We start from the raw sequence: 21179 nt of genomic DNA, 5'->3' as shown, positions 1-21179 counted from the left end.
TGCTGAGCAGTGAGCTCAGCACGTACACAGATGAAAGCCTTGCTTGCGGATTGGTCCGGCGACCCCGCCCCGCCGTGCTGCCGGACCAATCAGCAAGCAAGGCTTTCATCTGTGTAGTGCTGAGCTTACTGCTCAGCATGGCTATTTCCCGCCGCGACGCCGGACTTGTAAGCTGCACGCCTGAAAAAGAAATCATCCTGGCCGGGGTCAGTGTCATGCTCCGGATATCTACAGCCTTCCTATCTCCCTCTCCCTTCTACCTGCTTCCGGCCACTTTCCCTGCTCCGCGGCTCTCTTCGGCAACTCAGCAGCAGCGATCGACACAAGCTTCTGACGTCGGGGCCTACCCTCTGCGAGTCCCGCTTGTTTCAACTTCCTTTTTCCACAAAGGCGGGACTCGTAGAAGGAAGGCCTCGATGTCGGCAGCTTGTCTTGATCACCGCTGCTGACGAGTTGCTGAAGAGAGCCGCAGAGCAAGGGGGTGTTGCCAGGTGCAGGTAGAAGGGAGAGGGCCAGATGCAGGACTCATGGGTGAGGGAGGAGAAGAGAGAGAGAAAGAGAGAGGGGAGGGAAACAAAAGGAAATATTTCATACTGGGCTGGGCCGGAGTGGAGGGAGGGTGGAAAGATTCTGGCTACCGGGTGCAGTAACAAAGGAAAAGGGGGGAAAGCTGAAAATGGAGATAGTGACACAAAGAAGAGAAAGAGTAAGCAGGACCTACTGAATAAGGATAGAGATACAGAGGGGACATGAAGAGGAGGTGAAATAGAGACATAGAAGTAATGCTGAAAAAGTGGGGGGGGGGATAAAGACATTGAAAGGGCAAATGGTGAACATGGGGTAAAGACAAGGACAGAGACAAATGAAGATTCTGAAAAAGTGGTGAGATAGGGATATAGGTGAGATGGACACAAAGAAGGGTGATGCTGGAAAATAGGTGGAATGGTAATTCTGACAAACACAGAAAGGAAATGCTGGATCAAGGAGAGATGGGGCTCAGGCTGGATGGAATGAGGAGAAATGCCTTGTTGGCCCGGAACTTCCTCTCCTACGTCAGAATTGACGTCAGGGAGCGGAATGCTGGTCAGCGCGACACTTCTGCAGGGAAAGCTTGGGACGGCGGTGGCTTGGGGGCTATTCCCCGATGGCGGTGGCAGCAAACCGAGTGGCTTGGGGGAGGGCACAGAGAAAGAAAGAAAGGGGGCAGACAGAGACAGAAAGAAGGGGGAACAGGGAGACAGAAAGAAAAAGTTGGGAGAGAGAATGAGGTCTGGAGGAGAGGAAACATACAGGAGGCTGAAAGAAAGGAAGAAAGATTGGATGCACAGTCAGAAGAAGAAAGTGCAACCAGAGACTCATGAAATCACCAAACAGCAAAGGTAGGAAAAATGATTTTATTTTCAATTTAGTGATCCTGTATATAGCATTAAGATAAGAAACAATATATGTAATGTAATGTAATTTATTTCTTATATACCGCTACATCCGTTAGGTTCTAAGCGGTTTACAGAAAATATACATTAAGATTAGAAATAAGAAAGGTACTTGAAAAATTCCCTTACTGTCCCGAAGGCTCACAATCTAACTAAAGTACCTGGAGGGTAATAGAGAAGTGAAAAGTAGAGTTAGAGTTAATATGCAGTGTTAGATTTGTTTTATAATGGTTTTGCGGCTCCAAGTTTTTTTTTCTTTTCGAAAACGGGTCCAAGTGGCTCTTTATGTCTTAAAGGTTGCAGACCCCTAGGGTATACATATTCAGGGCTTCCAGTCTCTCCTCATACGTCTTCTGACGCAAGCCTCCTATCATTTTCGTCACCCTCCTCTGGACCGCCTCAAGTCTTCTTACGTCCTTCGCCAGATACAGTCTCCAAAACTGAACACAATACTCCAAGTGGGGCCTTACCAATGACCTGTACAGGGGCATCAACACCTTCTTCCTTCTACTGACTACGCCTCTCTTTATACAGCCCAGCATCCTTCTGGCAGCAGCCACTGCCTTGTCACACTGTTTTTTCGCCTTTAGATCTTCGGACACTATCATCCCAAGGTCCCTCTCCCCGTCCGTGCATATCAGCTTCTCTCCTCCCAGCATATATGGTTCCTTCCTATTATTAATCCCCAAATGCATTACTCTGCATTTCTTTGCATTGAATTTTAGTTGCCAGGCATTAGATCATTCCTCTAACTTTTGCAGATCCTTTTTCATATTTTCCACTCCCTCTTCGGTGTCTACTCTGTTACAAATCTTGGTATCATCTGCAAAAAGGCACACTTTTCCTTCTAACCCTTCAGCAATGTCATTCACATACATATTGAACAGGATTGGCCCCAGCACCGAACCCTGAGGGACTCCACTAGTCACCTTTCCTTCCTTCAAGCGACTTCCATTAACCACCACCCTCTGGCATCTGTCCGACAGCCAGTTTCTGACCCAGTTCACCACTTTAGGTCCTATCTTCAGCCCTTCAAGTTTGTTCAACAGCCTCCTATGAGGAACTGTATCAAAGGCTTTGCCGAAATCCAAGTAAATTACATCTAGCATATGTCCTCGATCCAGCTCTCTGGTCACCCAATCAAAAAATTCAATCAGGTTCGTTTGGCACGATTTACCTTTTGTAAAGCCATTTTGCCTCGGATCCTGTAACCCATTAGATTCAAGGAAATACACTATCCTTTCTTTCAGCAACACTTCCATTATTTTTCCAACAACTGAAGTGAGGCTCACCGGCCTGTAGTTTCCTGCTTCATCCCTGTGACCACTTTTATGAATAGGGACCACATCCGCTCTCCTCCAATCCCCAGGAATCACTCCCGTCTCCAGAGATTAAAATAGAAACATGACGGCAGATAAAGGCCAAATGGCCCATCTAGTCTGCCCATCCACAGTAACCATTATCTCTTGTAATATTTTGTTTTAAGAAATACAAACATAAATCTAGTCTAGAATGTTTTGCTTGTTTGCTAAGGCTGTGATGTAAAATTTGTTAAGAACAACTTGAGACCACATTTACTCCTAACAAAATGGTTTCTTCATTCCTCCCTACTAGCAAGTCTCTAAGGCCCGCTAAACGTTAACGCATGCATGTTAGTCTATGGACAGACTTGCACGGTTTGTGTCTGTATATGGCCGTTTGGTGGAGGAGGGGCAGGGGAGGGCTTCAATGGCTGGGAGGGTGTAGATGGGCTGGAGTAAGTCTTAACAGAGATTTTGGCAGTTGGAACCCAAGAAATAGCTAAGAAGAAAAAATTAAAAAAATTAAATTGAATCAGGTTGGGCAGACTGGATGGACCATTCGGGTCTTTATCTGCCGTCATCTACTTTGTTACTATGTTACTATGACATGTTAGCGTTTAGCGAGCGCTAATCGGTTAGCGCACCTTAGTAAAAGATGCACTAAAGTCAGCGATTGATGATCGCTTTTCCCAACCCGATGCACAAAATGGCCCACCCCGTGTTTTTCCCTTCGATCACCCATAATTACATGTTAGTTGCGATTCATATATTGCTTTTTATGACTTTATAAGAAAAGATGAAAATTCAGCTTTTTCACATTTTAAAGAGGTAAATTGCAAAATTCGACTATCCTAGTCACAAAAGCAATGTTTTATGGAAAATAGACATTGTATATACTTTTTTAGGTATGAGCAATTAGGAAATTACACTTACTGCTCAGGAACAAAAATCATGTTACACAGCGTTACCTGACATCAGGAGTAGTTACCATATACAGTCAAACCTCGGTTTACGAGTGCCGCAGTTTGTGAGTGTTTTGCAAGACGAGCAAAACAATTGCAAAATCCGCACCTCAGAAACCGAGCTTGCCTCGATTTGCGAGCCCCCCCTGCGATCTGGCATCCCCCCATCCCCGCAGCGATCCAGCATCCCCCACTCACCCACCCACCCAAACACAATCGTTTACCCCGCTCTGGCACCGGCACCAGCACCAATGCACAGGACATGCTGGAGATCTCTGAGAGAACGAGAACTAGAAGGCCTTGAGCATGCGCAGATGCTCAAGGCCAAGCACAAGCAACAGGGAGGATCTTCAGGCACCGGCATGTCCTGTGCGTTGGTGCTGGTGCCAGAGCAGTGTACGCGATTGCGTTTGGGTGGATGGGTGGGGAATGCCGGATCACAGCAGGGGGGGGGCACGCAAGCGGGAGGGGAGGGGATACCGGATCGAAGGGGGTGTCATATCGCAGGGGGGGTGTGGAGCAGTGCAGGTGGCCTCGGAAGGGGGAGGTGCAACGAATCAAGCGAGTTTCCCTTACTTCCTATGGGGAAACTCGCTTTGATATATGAGTAAATTGGTTTATGAGCATGCTTCTGGAACGAATTATGCTCGTAAACCACTGTACTCTGTTATGGGAGTCTGTTGTAGAGTTCAATAAATAATGAAACAAAAAAATAAAATAAAAAGCTCACACAACCTTTTAAGATCTTCTGGTTTTCCCCATCCTTGGATAAAAAGTTTAGTGAGAAGTAATCTTCTATATAAGATATCCAACTTACTGACACCCATTAGCAGCAAACAAACATCTGGAAGAAAAAGAAAATGCAATGAAGGTAAATTTAGGGCTCCTTTTACTAAGGTACGCTAGCGTTTTTAGCACACGCTAAATCCGCGCTACACTTCTAGAACTAACGCCAGCTCAATGCTGGCATTAAGGTCTAGCGTGCGCTATTCCGCGCGTTAAAGCCTTAACGCACCTTTGTAAAAGGAGCCCGTAGATCCACTTTTGAAAACATAAGATGATAGTGATATGGCACTTGTAGCAAAAAGGCTTCAAAAACCCAAAATATCCACCAATAAAGAAAAGAGCTAAACCAAAAACAATTGGCAGGAGCTATAAACTCCCAGAGAAAATACATACCAGCGTCTTAGCTGCTGAAAAAAATCCTGATAATAACAGTGGGACTTCAGTACAGGCTCAGTCGGCCCTTCGATCCACATTTAGCCCCGGGCTAATGATTATTGATGCCTCGAATCAGACCAATAAAGTCTAAATAAACACTGCCCCGTACATCGTAATGTCCCTAGAAATTTTTTTCCCCAGAATAAATAATCATGCCAATGAAGCGCAAAGACGCTGAATGTAATTTCAAAGCAGGAGAAAAAAAAAAGACTGAGAAGCATTTCAAAGCCCCCCAAAGACAAACTTCTTTTTTTTTTTTATATTATTTTTTATTTTCAAATTTTACAGAAAGTGTACAACATATTAAAATATAATTGATGAATATACAATAACACTTTTATATCTAATACATTATGTTCTAAATATATTTTTTATCCCCTCTCCCTCCCCACACCCTTCTATTATTTTTCATTCATACATTACATATTGTATAATATATTATAACATATTATGTAGAAATTATTTTCATTACCCCCCCTCTATGTGTGTCATAATAAAGATATTTAAAAGAAGAAAAGAAGAAGAAAAATCCTACTATTTATTCGTTGCAATATTTTGTCAATGGCCCCCATATTTTTATAAATTTAGCATATGTCCCTCTTTGTATTGCTATTGTTCTTTCCATTTTGAATATATGACATATTGTGTTCCACCAAAATGTATAATTTAGGTTATTATAATTCTTCCAATTGTTGGTTATATGCTGAATGGCAACCCCTGTCATGATTAATAAAAGTTTGTTATTTTCTGGTGAAATTTGACTTTTTTTTCTCATCATCATTCCAAATAACACTGTATCATATGATATTGCTATATGATTTTCCATCAATTTATTAATTTGTGGCCAAATTGAATTCCAAAAACTTTTAATGTAGGGACAATGATACAATAAATGATCTAATGTCCCTGGTTCTAGATTACAGTGCCAGCATTTATTTGACTTAGAACTGTCTAATTTTTGCAAACGTGTAGGGGTCCAAAAAGCTCTATGTAATAAAAAGAACCAAGTTTGTCTCATAGATGCTGACACTGTACATCCCATTCTCCAAGACCAAATTAGTGGCCATTGAGATGCATTAATTTGATGCTTAATCTCAATGCTCCAAATATCTCTTAGACCATTTTTTGGTTTTTTATTTAAATATCCAGATATTAATTTATACCACAATGCGGCTTGATGTCCTAGGAAGTCTGCTTGAAAACATAAGAACTTTAAACTATATTGATTATGAGGGATAGGGGGATCGTGGGATACTGAGAGAGGTGCTGAGATGTAACACAGGTATAGAAAGCTAACCAGGGGTCGCGGCCTGCTCTGGTCGTGCATGTGCAAGACCGGAGGGTTAGGACTTCGATGGGAAGATAGAACTCAATGGGAAACCAAGGTGGCAAGGGGGCCCCTTCTGGTGACTCAGACAGGCCGTGACCTGTTCGGGCCGCCGCGGGAGCGGACTGCCGGGCAGGATGGACCTATGGTCTGACCCGGCGGAGGCACTGCTTATGTTCTTATGTTCTTATGTTCTTAATGTTTTCCATTCAGGGAACCCAACCTGAATGGCCTGCTTCAATTGCAACCATTTAAAACTTTGTGTTTTACTTAGACCAAATCTATGTAGCAATTGTGAAAATTCCAGCAGTTTACCTTCTGAAATAACATCATCTAGAGATCTAATGCCTGCAATAATCCAGTTCTTCCAAAGGATTTGAGCTCCGCCAATTTTGATCTTGGAGTTTATCCATAAAGATTGATTAGTTGATTTGTTTATTGGGATAGGTGTTAATTTATTAATAAATCTCAACGTTTTCCAAGTATCTATTAATATTTTATTTTCTCTATCTTCTAGGTATGTTAATACTTGGCAGATGAACTAAATTTAGGGGAAACATAAGGCGCCATTCTAAATACAACCAATCTGGTGCATTATCCATAAGTTCTGGGAGGATCCAATACATACCCTGACGTAGAATATAGGCTTGATGGTACCTATAAAAATTTGGAAAATTTACCCCTCCCTCCTTAATTGATTTTTGCAAAGTTACTAAAGCTATTCTAGGTGTTTTACCAAGCCAAAGAAATTTTGTTAAAATGCTATTAAGCTTTTTATAAAAGGACCCCTGAAAATAAATAGGTATCATACTCATTTGGTAACAAACTACAGGCAACATCATCATTTTAATAGTTTGAACTCTCCCCCACCAAGAAATATGTAATGGGTTCCATTGCTCACATAACTCCGTAACTTTTTTTAATACAAATTTTTCATTCTCTTTTACAGTATCTTCAATTGTATTTTTTACTTGAATGCCAAGATATTTAAATCCTTCTTCTTTCCATATGAACGGAAAATCGTCAAATAATCCTTTTACACAATGTACATTTAAAGGTATAATTTCAGATTTGTTCCAATTGATTTTATAACCTGAAAATTTGCCAAACTTATCAATTAATTCCAATAAAGAAGATAAGGTAGACTCTGGATTTCTCAAGAGGAGAGGCGGTGCCGAAGAGAGAGGAGAGAAGGGAAGCAGGAAGCAGAGGAGACAGGCAGCGTTGGTGCCGGGCACCGAAGCAAGCAGGAGGAGGAAGACAGTAGGCTCGGGGTAGCGGCGAGAGTTCGCTCCGCCCCCCCCAAGCGTCACAGGCAGCGCCGGACTCCCCCTTGAAAAGGGGAGGAGCCAGCGCGGCACACGCGGTGCCGAAGAGAGAGGAGAGAAGGGAAGCAGGAAGCAGAGGAGACAGGCAGCGTTGGTGCCGGGCACCGAAGCAAGCAGGAGGAGGAAGACAGTAGGCTCGGGGTAGCGGCGAGAGTTCGCTCCGCCCCCCCCAAGCGTCACAGGCAGCGCCGGACTCCCCCTTGAAAAGGGGAGGAGCCAGCGCGGCACACGCGGTGCCGAAGAGAGAGGAGAGAAGGGAAGCAGGAAGCAGAGGAGACAGGCAGCGTTGGTGCCGGGCACCGAAGCAAGCAGGAGGAGGAAGACAGTAGGCTCGGGGTAGCGGCGAGAGTTCGCTCCGCCCCCCCCAAGCGTCACAGGCAGCGCCGGACTCCCCCTTGAAAAGGGGAGGAGCCAGCGCGGCACACGCGGTGCCGAAGAGAGAGGAGAGAAGGGAAGCAGGAAGCAGAGGAGACAGGCAGCGTTGGTGCCGGGCACCGAAGCAAGCAGGAGGAGGAAGACAGTAGGCTCGGGGTAGCGGCGAGAGTTCGCTCCGCCCCCCCCAAGCGTCACAGGCAGCGCCGGACTCCCCCTTGAAAAGGGGAGGAGCCAACGGCGCCCAGCCGTTCGGCGCGCGGCGAAGGCGTGCGGTAAAGGCGCTCGCCTTAGCGAGAGCGCCTTTGCGAAGGGCCTTGCAAGGGACGAGCGCTACTCTCAAGAACACCAGAGGAGAACAGACCGGTAAGGAACCGACAACCACAGAAGGTAAGGAAGAGACAGACACAAAAGAAACCAACCCGCACATACAATCAAGGTGAGGTAGAGCAGAGACAGCACACACGAGAGAGACAACAAGGCAAGCAACACAAGGAAGCAGCAGGCAAGGGACACAAGCACACAAAGGCACAGGCACTGTAACACAAACAGACTCACTCAAATAGGAAGCTTGCAGTCAGGAAGTCAGAAGGTAAGGGGGAGGTAGGATCAGTAGGAAAAAGAACAGCAGTAGGTCACAACAAATCACTCAGACAACCCACGAGTGAAGCACGAAATGGAAGCCCAAGGAAGTCAGAAGATGAGCTTTCCTGTCTTCTGCATCGACTGCAATATGTATGACTACCTCCCTTCGGGGATCCAGGCATACATTTGCGATCGATGCATGGAGATGGATAGCTTGAAATGTCAGGTAAGACTATTGGAGGGAACAGTGATGGAACTCGAAGACAGAATCCGAGCACAAGGGAAGATTCTAGTGGAGTACAGCCCAAACGACGAGGTCAAGGATCTAGAAACGTTCATAGAGGAAGCCCATCAGCACCACGTAGAGATCCCAGGGCTGGAAAACTGTACTCAGGAAACACATGTGAGGAGAGAAGACATCCATGCAAACACAGAAGAAAACGAAGACGAGATAGGAGACAACCGCACAACAGGAGGAATAGTGAGAGCACAGGAAGATGTCCCCCCACCCAAAGAACAGGAAACAATTTCAAGAGTATCATTGGAGGAAGATGACTGGCCCTACTCCAAGGACGTGGACCTACGCCCCCCAAGGAACTCCCGAATAAAGAAGATGGGGATCATCGTAGGCGACTCCATTATACGACACGTGGACAGCCACACCGCAGGAGGAAGAGAGGACAGAGTCGTCACCTGTCTGCCTGGAGCAAGAGTAAAGGATGTGACCAGCAGGATCTCCAGGATCATAGATGGCGCACGGGGAGTGGACACCGCTGTGCTTATCCACGTGGGAACAAATGATGTGAGCGGGCGGAAGTATGACAGGGAAGAGATGAAGGGCCAGCTCCGCTCACTCGGAAGACAATTGAAGATCAGGGAGGTGAAGGTGGCCTTCTCTGAAATCCTCCCTGTACCAAGAGCAGATGGAAAGAGACAAGGGGAATTGCAAGTGATCAACGCCTGGATGAGACGATGGTGCGAAGACGAAGGCTTCGACTTCGTGCGCAACTGGACGGCGTTCTGGGGAAAAAGCAAGTACTACAGAAGGGATGGACTACACCTCAACAAGGAAGGAGCAAGAGTTTTGGCAGGCAACATGAAGAAAGCAATAGAGAAGGCTTTAAACTGAAGGACAGGGGAAAGCCGACAGTCGACAACCGGTCGATGGCACGGACAACAGGATGCCCCGACGTAGGAACAAAGGACCACTACTCATACACAAGAGAGGTCGACCTCACAGCCAACAAAGGAGAACAAGCAGGAAAGGACAACTCAGACACAGGAGGGGATGACCACACAGCAAACATGGGAGATAACACAGGAGCAGTAAAGGATACCGTAAATGAAACTGTAAGGACAGCCAAGAGTAGAAGGTCCAAAAAGGTAACACGAAGGGAACTTAGATGTATGTATACAAATGCTAGAAGTCTAGGAAACAAAATGGGAGAACTAGAGACGATAGCAAGACATGAGAACATGGATATCATTGGCATAACAGAAACATGGTGGAATGAAGAAAACAATTGGGACACAGTACTACAGGGATACAAACTATATAGAAGAGATCGAGAAGGGCAGAAAGGTGGAGGTATTGCCCTATATGTTAAGGAAGAAATAGATTCTGTTGGAATGAGTACAACAGACAGTAAAGAGAAGCTGGAGTCCCTCTGGATCAAAATTCCTGGTCGCAATGGCGCAGATATAAAAATTGGCCTTTACTATCGTCCCCCAGGACAGGCGGAAGTCACTGACTCAGAAATGATGGAGGAAATCAAACAAGTATGCAAGACAGGCAATGTAGTTATATTGGGAGACTTCAATTTCCCAGGAATAGACTGGAAACTAGGAGCCTCCAACTGCGGCAAGGAGGCCAAGTTCCTGGAGGTGCTAGGGGATTGCTTCCTGGAGCAAATGGTAAAAGAGCCGACAAGAGGCGACGCCACCTTGGACTTGGTCCTAAATGGTCTCACTGGACCGATAACAGAAGTAGAAGTCATGGTTCCACTGGGAACGAGTGATCACAATGTAATCAACTTTAAACTTGACATCGGGAAAGGGAAACATGTCAAAACCTTAACCACCACCTTAAACTTTAAAAAGGGTAAATACGATTGCATGAGAGCCATGGTAACAAAACGACTCGAGAAGATGGTGGACAAACTTGAAACAGTAGATCAGGCATGGTGCCTATTGAAAAATACTATTGCAGAAGCACAAGATCTCTACATTCCGAGGATTTCCAAAGATCGGAGAACTAAAGGCAAAAGAGAACCGGCATGGCTTACCATACAGGTGAAGGAAGCCATAAAGGTAAAGAAGGACTCTTTCAAAAAATGGAAATGCACGAAGACAACCGAAGCCTGGAACAAACATAAAGATGAACAGAAGAAATGTCACAAGGCGGTGAGGGAAGCAAAACAGGACTATGAGGAAAAAATAGCCCGGGAGGCCAAAAACTTCAAGCCCTTCTTTAGATACGTGAAAGGGAAAAAACCTGCAAAAGAGGCAGTGGGACCCCTGGACGACAAGGGAAGAAAAGGGTACATCAAGGAAGATAAACAAATCGCAGACAAACTAAATTCCTTCTTTGCGTCCGTTTTTACGAAGGAGGACACCTCAAAAATACCTGAAGCGGAGAAAGTGTTTGCAGGAGAAATAGAAGACAGCCTCACCACAGTTGAAGTGGACTTAGCCCAGATATACTATCAGATCGACAAACTTAAAAGTGACAAATCACCTGGACCGGATGAAATTCACCCGAGAGTCTTGAAGGAATTGAAGATTGAAATTGGAGAGTTATTGCAAAAACTTGCAAACCTGTCAATCAGAACTGGTCAGATACCAGACGACTGGAGGAAAGCGAACGTCACGCCAATTTTCAAAAAAGGATCGAGAGGAGAACCGGGCAACTATAGACCTGTGAGTCTTACGTCTGTCCCCGGCAAGATGATTGAATCACTGATCAAGGATAGCATAGTTCAGCACTTGGACACACACGACTTGATGAAACCCAGTCAACATGGATTCAGGAAAGGGAAATCGTGTCTGACGAATTTACTCCAATTCTTTGAGACCGTGAATGAGCAAATTGATAGTGGAAAGCCAGTGGACATAATATACTTGGACTTCCAGAAAGCATTTGACAAAGTTCCACACGAAAGACTTCTCAGGAAGCTACAAAGCCATGGCATAGAGGGAGATATACAAAGATGGATAGGCAAATGGCTGGAAAACCGAAAGCAGAGAGTGGGCATAAATGGGAAGTTCTCCGACTGGGAGAGAGTGACTAGTGGTGTGCCCCAGGGCTCGGTACTTGGGCCGATCCTTTTTAATATTTATATCAATGACCTGGAAAACGGAACATCCAGTGAGATCATCAAGTTTGCAGATGACACAAAACTCTGCCGGGCAATTAGATCGCAGGAGGACAGTGAGGAACTCCAGAGCGATTTGTGTCGGTTAGAAAAATGGGCGGAGAAATGGCAGATGAAGTTCAACGTGGAGAAATGCAAGGTAATGCATTTAGGCAGTAAAAATAAGGAATACGAGTACAGAATGTCAGGTGCAACTCTGGGGAAAAGTGAACAAGAAAGATCTGGGTGTACTGATAGATAGGACCCTGAAGCCGTCGGCACAATGCGTGGCAGCGGCAAATAAGGCAAATAGAATGTTGGGCATGATAAAGAAAGGAATCTCGAGTAGATCGGAGAAAGTTATAATGCCGCTTTATAGGGCAATGGTCAGACCCCACTTGGAATACTGCGTCCAACATTGGTCTCCCTACCTAAAGAAGGATATAAAACTGCTGGAGAGGGTGCAGAGACGAGCAACTAAACTAGTGAAGGGTATGGAGAAACTGGAATATGAGGATCGACTTAAAACACTGGGATTGTTCTCCCTTGAGAAAAGGAGACTGCGTGGGGATATGATCGAGACCTTCAAAATACTGAAAGGAATTGACAAAATAGAGCAGAGAAGATTATTTACAATGTCCAATTTGACACGGACAAGAGGACATGAAATGAAGCTAAGGGGGGGCAAGTTCAGGACTAATGTCAGGAAGTTCTGCTTCACACAGAGAGTGGTTGACATCTGGAATACTCTCCCAGGGGAGATTATTGCGGAATCGACAGTCCTAGGTTTCAAAAGCAAACTAGATGCATATCTCCTTGAGATAGGCATATAAAGATATGGTTGGCTATAAAATAAGCCAGGTGAATACCTAGCAGGGCCTCCGCGTGTGCGGATCGCCGGACTTGATGGACCGAAGGTCTGATCCGGAGATGGCGCTTCTTATGTTCTTATGTTCTTATAAGCCGAAATTTTATATTCCATATCTGAATATGGAATACCCTGTATCTCCCCCGCTTGTTGTATTGCTAACAATAAGGGTTCTAATACAACATCAAATAACAATGGAGATAAAGGACAACCCTGTCTAACTCCCCTCTGCAATAGAAAACCATCAGATATCATATTATTAATATTTAATCTTGCAATCAGGAAGCTATACAAAGTTTTTACCATTTGTATAAATCCAGAACCTATACCAAACCATTCTAAAGCCTGATACATAAAATTCCATTCTACCCTATCAAATGCTTTTTCTGCATCCAAGGAAACTGTAAAAACCGGTTCATCCATTTTTTTTGATAAATTTAACATGTGAAACAATAATCTAGAGTTATTAGAGGAATGTCTTTTAGCAACGAAACCCGTTTGATGCATATCTATAATATGTGGGAGAGCTTTGGCTAATCTCAAAGCCAAAATTTTCGCCAAAATTTTATTATCCACATTTATCAAAGATATAGGCCTGTAGTTTGAAACCAAAGTAGGATCTTTATTTGGCTTAGGCAAAACAATTATTATTGATTCAGCCATAGTACCTTTAATATCACCTTTTATAAGTTGTGTCTGATATAAATTTAGTAAATATGGGGAAAGGACATTTTGAAATGTTTTGTAAAATTCTACTGTATAACCATCACCACCTGGAGCGGATCCAACTCTAAGAGATCTCAATGCTGTTTCTAATTCTTTTAATGATATAGGTTCATCTAAACTCCGTTTTATATGATCAGGGATCTTAGGTCCATTAATAGAATCTAAAAAATTTTTTCCATCTTTTTGTCTCTCCAAATAAGGCTCGGAAGAATACAGGTCCTTATAAAATTTTAGAAATTGTTTTAAAATTATATCCGTTTGATTGGTTATTATACTATTATCATCTTTTATCCCATCAATGTTAGTTCTTCTTTTTTTTGCTTTAAGATAATTTGCCAATAATCTTCCCGCCCTATTAGAATTTCCATAATACACTGTTTGCTTGGAAAACAAATCTCTTCTTATCATTTTTTAAGTTAATTCATTATATTTACCTTTTGCTTTCAAAAGAGCTTGCAAAACTTCATATTCCCATTTACTTACCAATTTAGCTTCTAATATTTTTATTTCTTTTTCTAATTCTATATATTGTATTTTAATCTGTTTCTTAACAAAAGCTGAATATGATATAATATTACCCCTCATAGTTGCTTTAAATGCATCCCATACATTCTCAATAGATGTATCCTCCACTAAATTTATTTGAAAGAAATCGTTAATTTGTGTTTTAAAATTTTTTAAAAATTTGTCATCCACAAGCAATGCACTATCAAATCTCCAAAGAGGTCTACCATTCTCTAATTGATCTAATTGTAATTCTATCCATACTCCCGCATGATCCAAAATAATAATAGGATCTATGGAAGCTTTAATCACCTGTTGCACTTTATTTGTTGAAACAAAAATATAATCTATTCTTGAAAATGATTTATGAACCTGTGAACAAAATGAAAATTCCTGATCATTAAAATGAAGAATACGCCATATATCCTTCAAATCACATGATTGAACCAAATTATCTAAACCTAAAGATTTTATACTTTTACTTGGTTTTTTATCCAATAATGGATCCATTACAGCATTAAAATCTCCAGCCACCACTAAATTAGAAGCAGCCAGTGGTAATAACATATTCTGTAATTTTTAAAAAAATTCTGATTGATTCGAATTAGGGGCATATATATTAAACAACGTCAGGGCATCATTTCCCATATCTATATTAATATGTATCCATCTTCCATGTGGATCTGAATTTATTACCTTAATCTTGGCCATACATTTTTTATTTATAAGAATTGCTACCCCTGCTTTTTTACCCTCTGCTGGAGCAAAAAAACATTCCTTTACCCACCCACCCGTTAGTTTCTGTGATTCCTTTATACTAAGATGGGTCTCCTGCAGACAGTAAATATCCGCATTTTGCTTTTTTAAAAATGTTAATACTTTTTTCCTTTTGATTACATGATTCAGGCCATTGACATTAATAGAGTATATCTTAAAAGACATTATATATTCTAATATTTCTCATTATAATCTTTTCCCCTTCTTCTTTCATATTTAAAATCCAAAAATTATTCTCTATGACACACATATTTAACCCTGAAGTATCCAATCCCTTATTAATCTTTTTTTTAATCATTCTAATAAATCCCATCATTTTCCCTCCCTTTCCCACCCAATATAATGACTGCTTAAGGACACACATTAGAACAGCAATCCGAACATTCCCCTCCCCCCTAGGCAACCAACATTCAATCAATATCCCTTTCTATCTATCTATATTATTCTTTATTATCTTTAACCATTTTTTGTTCTTAACATTTCTTTAATGTAACTTTATTCTTTCATCAATTTTTAATTTATATTATCTCAGTATTATAGTTTGCTTCTTAAATTTATATCTTAAACATATATTTAATATAGTATTGATATTTTTCCTATATCTTATACTTTTCTCTTTATATTTTTATTGTCTTTTCTTTAGTTCATGTTTTCCTTTCTTCAGTATTTCAATTTCTCATATTTTTATAATTTTTCACAATGTCAACAAAACCAATCTTGATGTTTATATGTTAAAATACCATAGGTTCTGATTTTGAAAGAAAGGCTTTTAGTTTTTCTGGATCTTCAAAGTACAAAGATTTGTCTCCAGATGAAACTCTCATTTTTGCCGGGTAATATAATCCGTATTTATATCCCTTTTCTTTTAGTTGAGGTCTCATGTCTAATAATCTCTTTCTTTTATTTGCTGTATTTTTTGCAAAATCCGGTAAAAACCATATTCTGGATCCTTTGTAGTTAAGATTTTTGTCTTTCTTGGCAGCATTTAATATTTCTAATGCTTGTTGGTATCTAAGCATTTTGAATATTAGTGGTCTTGGCCTGTCTCTATTTTCAACATTTTTTACTGGGATCCTATGCGCCCTTTCTATTTCTAGTGGTTGTTTCAAGTCCAGCTGTAATATTTTTGGGATTAAGTTTTCTAGAAATTGTATAGCATTTTTCCCCTCTAAATTTTCTTGTATTCCAAAAAGTTTAATATTTTTCCTTCTTCCTCGATTTTCATAATCTTCCAGTTGATCTTTTAATTTATTCAGTTCCAGACTATCATTTTTGCATCTGTTTGCTTCACCTTCTATAACCTCCATTTTATCTTCTAAGACAGATGTTCTTTTATTATTTACTTCCATTTGTCTATGGATATTTAGAATTTCTTCCTTCATTTCAGCCATGTTGGTCACAGTTTCTTTAATCATTTGTTTAATTTGTCTCAATTCTTCCATAACTTCTGCTTTGCTCAATATATCAGGTTCTTCAGTAGGAAGTGGGATCTTACTTGGTGTAACTTGATCCTGTTTCTGTCTTTTTGCTGACATACCAGCTTCATTTTTATTTTGTCTGGTAGTTGCCATGTTGTTGTTTTCCGTGGAGTTTACTTTCTTCACAGATGTTAGGTGACACAAAAACTTCTTTAAGTCACTATTCCAGTAGTTTTGTCTTTAATATCTTGCTATATCAGTTTAGAAGAAAAAACAATGAGGAAATATCAAAATTTTTTAATTCTCCTTTCTTAGGTTTTGTCTCTTAGGTTTTGGTTTGGTTTCTTAGGTTTTTAAGCCTTTCTCTTTCAGGATTTCGGAAGTAGAAATTTTCTCAGCAGTTTTTTCCTTTTTTCAGTTATCTGCCCCAATCTTGCACTGAGAAAGAACTCTCCTCTCTCAGGATCTGTTTTCACTTCAATACTGGCAAGAAAGGCTATTTCAAACCGCCATATTTTAGAGACTGACAGTTATCAGCTTTTTACTGATATCAGTGTCAAAAGAGAAAACTCTTCTCCTTTACTCTCTGTCTTCGGGTAAGTCAATGTCAGATCACCACGATCTTTAAACAGGCACACTTCAAAGACGCTGAATGTAATTTCAGAGCAAAAGAAAAAAAGACCCCAAAAGACAAACTTCAAAAACAGTCAATGTAATGAAGAATTGAAAAGTGCAAAAATCAATGCATAAGCTTGAACCAATGTTGCTAAAGTCGGGTTCATTTCGCCAAAATATATCTCATATGTCATTTTGCTGAAATGAACCCAATTGGACTCAGCTAAGCTGAATTATCCTTTAGCAACATTGTTTTAAGCTATACATTGATTTTTGCTCTTTTCAATTCTTCATTACATTGACTGTTTTTGAAGTTTGTCTTTTGGGGTCTTTTTTTCTTTTGCTCTGAAATTACATTCAGCATCTTTGCGCTTCATTGGCATGATTATTCTGGGGGAAAACAATTTTCTAGGGATGTTACGATGTATGGGGCAGTGTTTATTTAGACTTTATTGGTCTGGTTCGAGGCATCAATAAACATTTGCCCGGGGCTAAATGTGGATCGAAGGGCCGACTGAGCCTGTACTGAAGTCCCACTGTTATTATCAGGATTTTTTTCAGCAGCTAAGACGCTGGTGTGTATTTTCACTGGGAGTTTAAAGCTCCCGCCAACTGTTTTTGGTTTAACTTGTACCAAAAGACATACGAGAAGAGACTTGAATATGTATACTTGAGAGGAAAGGAGGGATGGGAGGGATATGATATATGTTTAAATAATTAAAAGATATTGATATACAATCTAATATTTTCTGAGATGGGGAAGTGGTAGAACTTATTGATTTTAAAAATCTCCTGCCTACTACCTAGATGGGTTATAAATCACATACATAAAAATTACTCAGCATGTAACAGAAATAACAACAAATACTGATCTCTAATCAACAGTTAAAATTAATCTACACAATCAGGAAAATATCAGACAGTAAAATTCAGACAATACTTTATAAAAATATCTTCAATTATTAAACAGAGTAAGCCTGTACAAATAAATGTGTTTTAGGAATTTTATGAAATTGAAAAAGTACTGTACTTTTATGCAAATGTGAAATGCCTGGCAACCAATTCCACAATTTTGCTGCAACTACTGAAAAGCTGGCCAGCCTGTAGTCACATAATGTACATTCTCAACCTGCAACAACATTGCATTGCTCGATCTTAAATTCCTACTAAGCACATATTCCAACCGTGCTTGCTTTAGGTACAATGGTGCTTGTCCATACAAAACCCAATGAATTATCATCAATACCTTATACTAAACTCTCCATTTTATTGATAACCAGTGTAACTGTTTCAGAATTGGGTAAATTTCCGCATACCTATTTACCCCATCGAAACTCTTGCCAAGTGCTGCATTTTGTATAACTTGTAAAGCTTGCAATCTACTGTATAATTTGTACATCCCAAAAATAAAGCATTTGTTGAGGAATTTCTGAAATTTACAGGTGCGATAAGGTGTCACAGGAAAATGAGTTTGTGAATGAATTAAAACAAAGTGTCTATTAAAAATATGGGACTCAGATGAGAGATCTACAGTGACAAAGTTTTGAGACCTTATAATTAAAAGATTAAGCTCACAGATTGGCATTCCTTGTCTAAATTGCTGTATGCTACGAAAGTTCAGATGGTTGATTTTGTGACTGTTAAGACATAAATTTATGTACCATTCTTCATATACATCCATGGAGTTTATAGGTTCTCAGAGGAACAGGAAACTTGGGTGTTTTACAGAGAGAATTTGTTCCTTGTAGATTAGAACTTACAATGCTAATTGGAAGGTCATACAGAAGTTAAGATATGTCTGCAGGAAGTAGGGCTTTTTACTGACATGATTGATATTTGAAAAAGTCAAAGATCAAAACTGATTTAGAAAGATTCAAATTGGCGGATTTAAGGTCATCTGGAAGCATTGGATGATAGCAGGTATACGGATTTTGGGTGATGTTATTTCAAATGGTAAAAAGCTTGACTTTTCACAGTTGCAACATAAATATGGTCTTAATAAATCAGAAAGCTTTAGATGGTTGCAACTGAAGCAGGCTATTCAGGAGGGGTTCCCTGAATGGAAAAATCTTAATAATCAGTATAGTCTGGAGTTCTTATGCTTTCAGGTGGACTTCTTGGGACACCAGACCGCACAGTGGTATAAATTGATAAGCGGATTTGTAAATAAAAAACCTAAAAATGGACTTGGGGACATTTGGAGCATTGAGATAAATTACTGCGTCTCAATGGCCACGAGTTTGGTCTTAGAGAATGAGATGTACGGTGTCCGCATCTATGAGAAAAACTTGTTTTTTCCTTTTACATAGAGCATTTTGGACCCCGGTTAGATTACAAAAGTTAGACTACTCTAACAGATACTGGCATTGTAATCTGGAAGCAGGGACTTTGGATCATTTAATATTCTACTGTCCCTGTATCATGGCCTTTGGAAATCAATTTGGTCTCAAATTAATTGTTTACTAGAAAACCATGTAGCATTATCATATGATATAATTATGTTCGGTATGTCAATGAGAACAAAAAGTCAAATTTCATCAAGCAATAATAAACTTTTATTGATTATGACAGGAGTCGCCATACAACATATCACCAGTAATTGGAAAAATTACAGTAGACTTAACTATACCTTCTGGTGGAATTCATTGTGCCACATTTACAAAATAGAAACAATTGCCATACAAAAAGGGAATTATAATAATTTTAAAAAATTGGGGGGCCATTGGCAAAATATTGCAATGATTAGACACCATTTTCCACTGAAAGTACATTTATACATAAGGGGGAGGAGGGATGGTATTAAGTTTTATTAAAGGTTTAATCAATAGAAAATAATATAATATTTATACGATATTTTTGATTAAGATATGTGTGAGAAGGGTGGGTGGGGAGGGTATAATTTTATGTATTTAAGATATTAGAAAGAATTTCAAGTGATATATACAGTGGTGCCTCACACAACGAACTTAATTCATTCCAGGAGCAAGTTTGTTATGCGAAAAGTTCGTTGTGTGAAACGCGTTTTCCCATAAGAATACATGTAAAACAAAATAATTCGTTCTGCAGCCCTGTTTTCCCATAAGAATACATGTAAAACAAAATAATTCGTTCTGCAGCCCTACATTTCCCTCCCTCCACCTCACCTTATATGCAGAGTTTGCCAGCTTTCTTTTTCACCCAGCCGCACGCTTTCAAAAAGCTGTGCACGCGCAGCTGCTGGAGTTGATCAATGTTCTCCTCTCCTGCAACTTCCGGTTTCCGGTTGCGTCAGAGGAGAAGATTGAACAACAGAGCATGCGCGCATGTGCTGCTCTTTGAAAGTGTGTGGCTGGCCGAAAAAGAAAGCCGGAAAACTCGGCATCTAAGGTAAGGTGGAGGGAGATGATGGAACACTGCATTCAGACAGGAGGGTGCTGCTGTTCCCGGCTCACATTAGGAAGCGGCGAGAGTAGTTCCGCCCCCTCCCCGGGCCCCTCGGGCGACTTCGTTGTGTGAAACGAAGTTCGTTATAGGGAGCAAGACAAAAAGTTCGTTATGCGCAGCGTTCGCTGTGCGAGGCGTCCGTTATGCGAGGCACCACTGTACAAGTTTTAACCGATGTAATATTGTGTACTTGATGTAAGATGGAAAAATGAATAAAGAATTTGAAAAAAAAAAAGAAAAAAGAAAAAAGTGAAACACTGCTACCTACTGGGTTTAAAAACTTAACAGAATGGACTTCACATTAAAATTAAGGATTTAAATGTAAAATTGACATAAGGCATTTTTGGAAAGGAAGTCATGTGATCAACTGTGCCACTGTATTCTAAAAGCATGATAATTATTACAAATGATGTCACATAGGGTATAAATCTGTTTGTCCTTGCTTTCTCCCTTTGAAGAGCACTGAAATTGTGAGGTCTTGCTCTTCCCAGACAATAGGAGCACTGTTAATAAATTCTAATTGTTTATTACATGGCTTTTCCTCATGTCTGTTATTTGAATTCACAGAACGGAGTCTCTAGCCCATTCATGTGGGAGAAAGAATCCATTCTGGCAATTCTTTTGGCCTCGATGTTCAAGTCCTCAGCCTGGCTTGGACACATTACAATAATCAATTCTATTTAGGCTTTGCAAAACATCTCTAAAATCACTGAAATCTACATCAAAGATTTCAGTCTTCTTAAAAAAATGTAATTGAGAGAATACTGTTTGAATAACCCGTGTAATTTGGGCCTACATTGTTAGTTGACTATCTAATACAACTCCCAACAATCGCAGCTCCTCTATTTCCATAATCACATGATTCCTTAATTGTACCACCTCAGGCCAATTCTTTATTTCATTTTTCCCTATAATCAAAACTTCTGTTTTTGCTACGTTTAAAGATAGAAACAAATTTATCACTTA

The 21179-nt window shown here is 40.6% G+C and overlaps 1 protein-coding gene across 5 annotated transcripts in view; it reads right to left on the bottom strand.

The window, feature by feature from the left end:
• ABHD18 (abhydrolase domain containing 18) overlaps positions 1–21179 on the bottom strand; it is a 128329-nt gene that overhangs the window by 85498 nt on the left and 21652 nt on the right. For all 5 annotated transcript variants that reach the window (XM_033939008.1, XM_033939039.1, XM_033939029.1 and 2 more), the window contains exon 2: positions 4432–4540. In XM_033939008.1, the coding sequence (XP_033794899.1) occupies positions 4432–4540 (109 nt within the window). The remainder of the gene's footprint in view (positions 1–4431; positions 4541–21179) is intronic.

This window comes from Geotrypetes seraphini, chromosome 1, assembly GCF_902459505.1.
Source record: "Geotrypetes seraphini chromosome 1, aGeoSer1.1, whole genome shotgun sequence".
NCBI classification, from domain to species: domain Eukaryota; kingdom Metazoa; phylum Chordata; class Amphibia; order Gymnophiona; family Dermophiidae; genus Geotrypetes; species Geotrypetes seraphini.
Note: the sequence above shows the minus strand (reverse complement) of the source record. Positions and strands in the feature narration are given on the sequence as shown.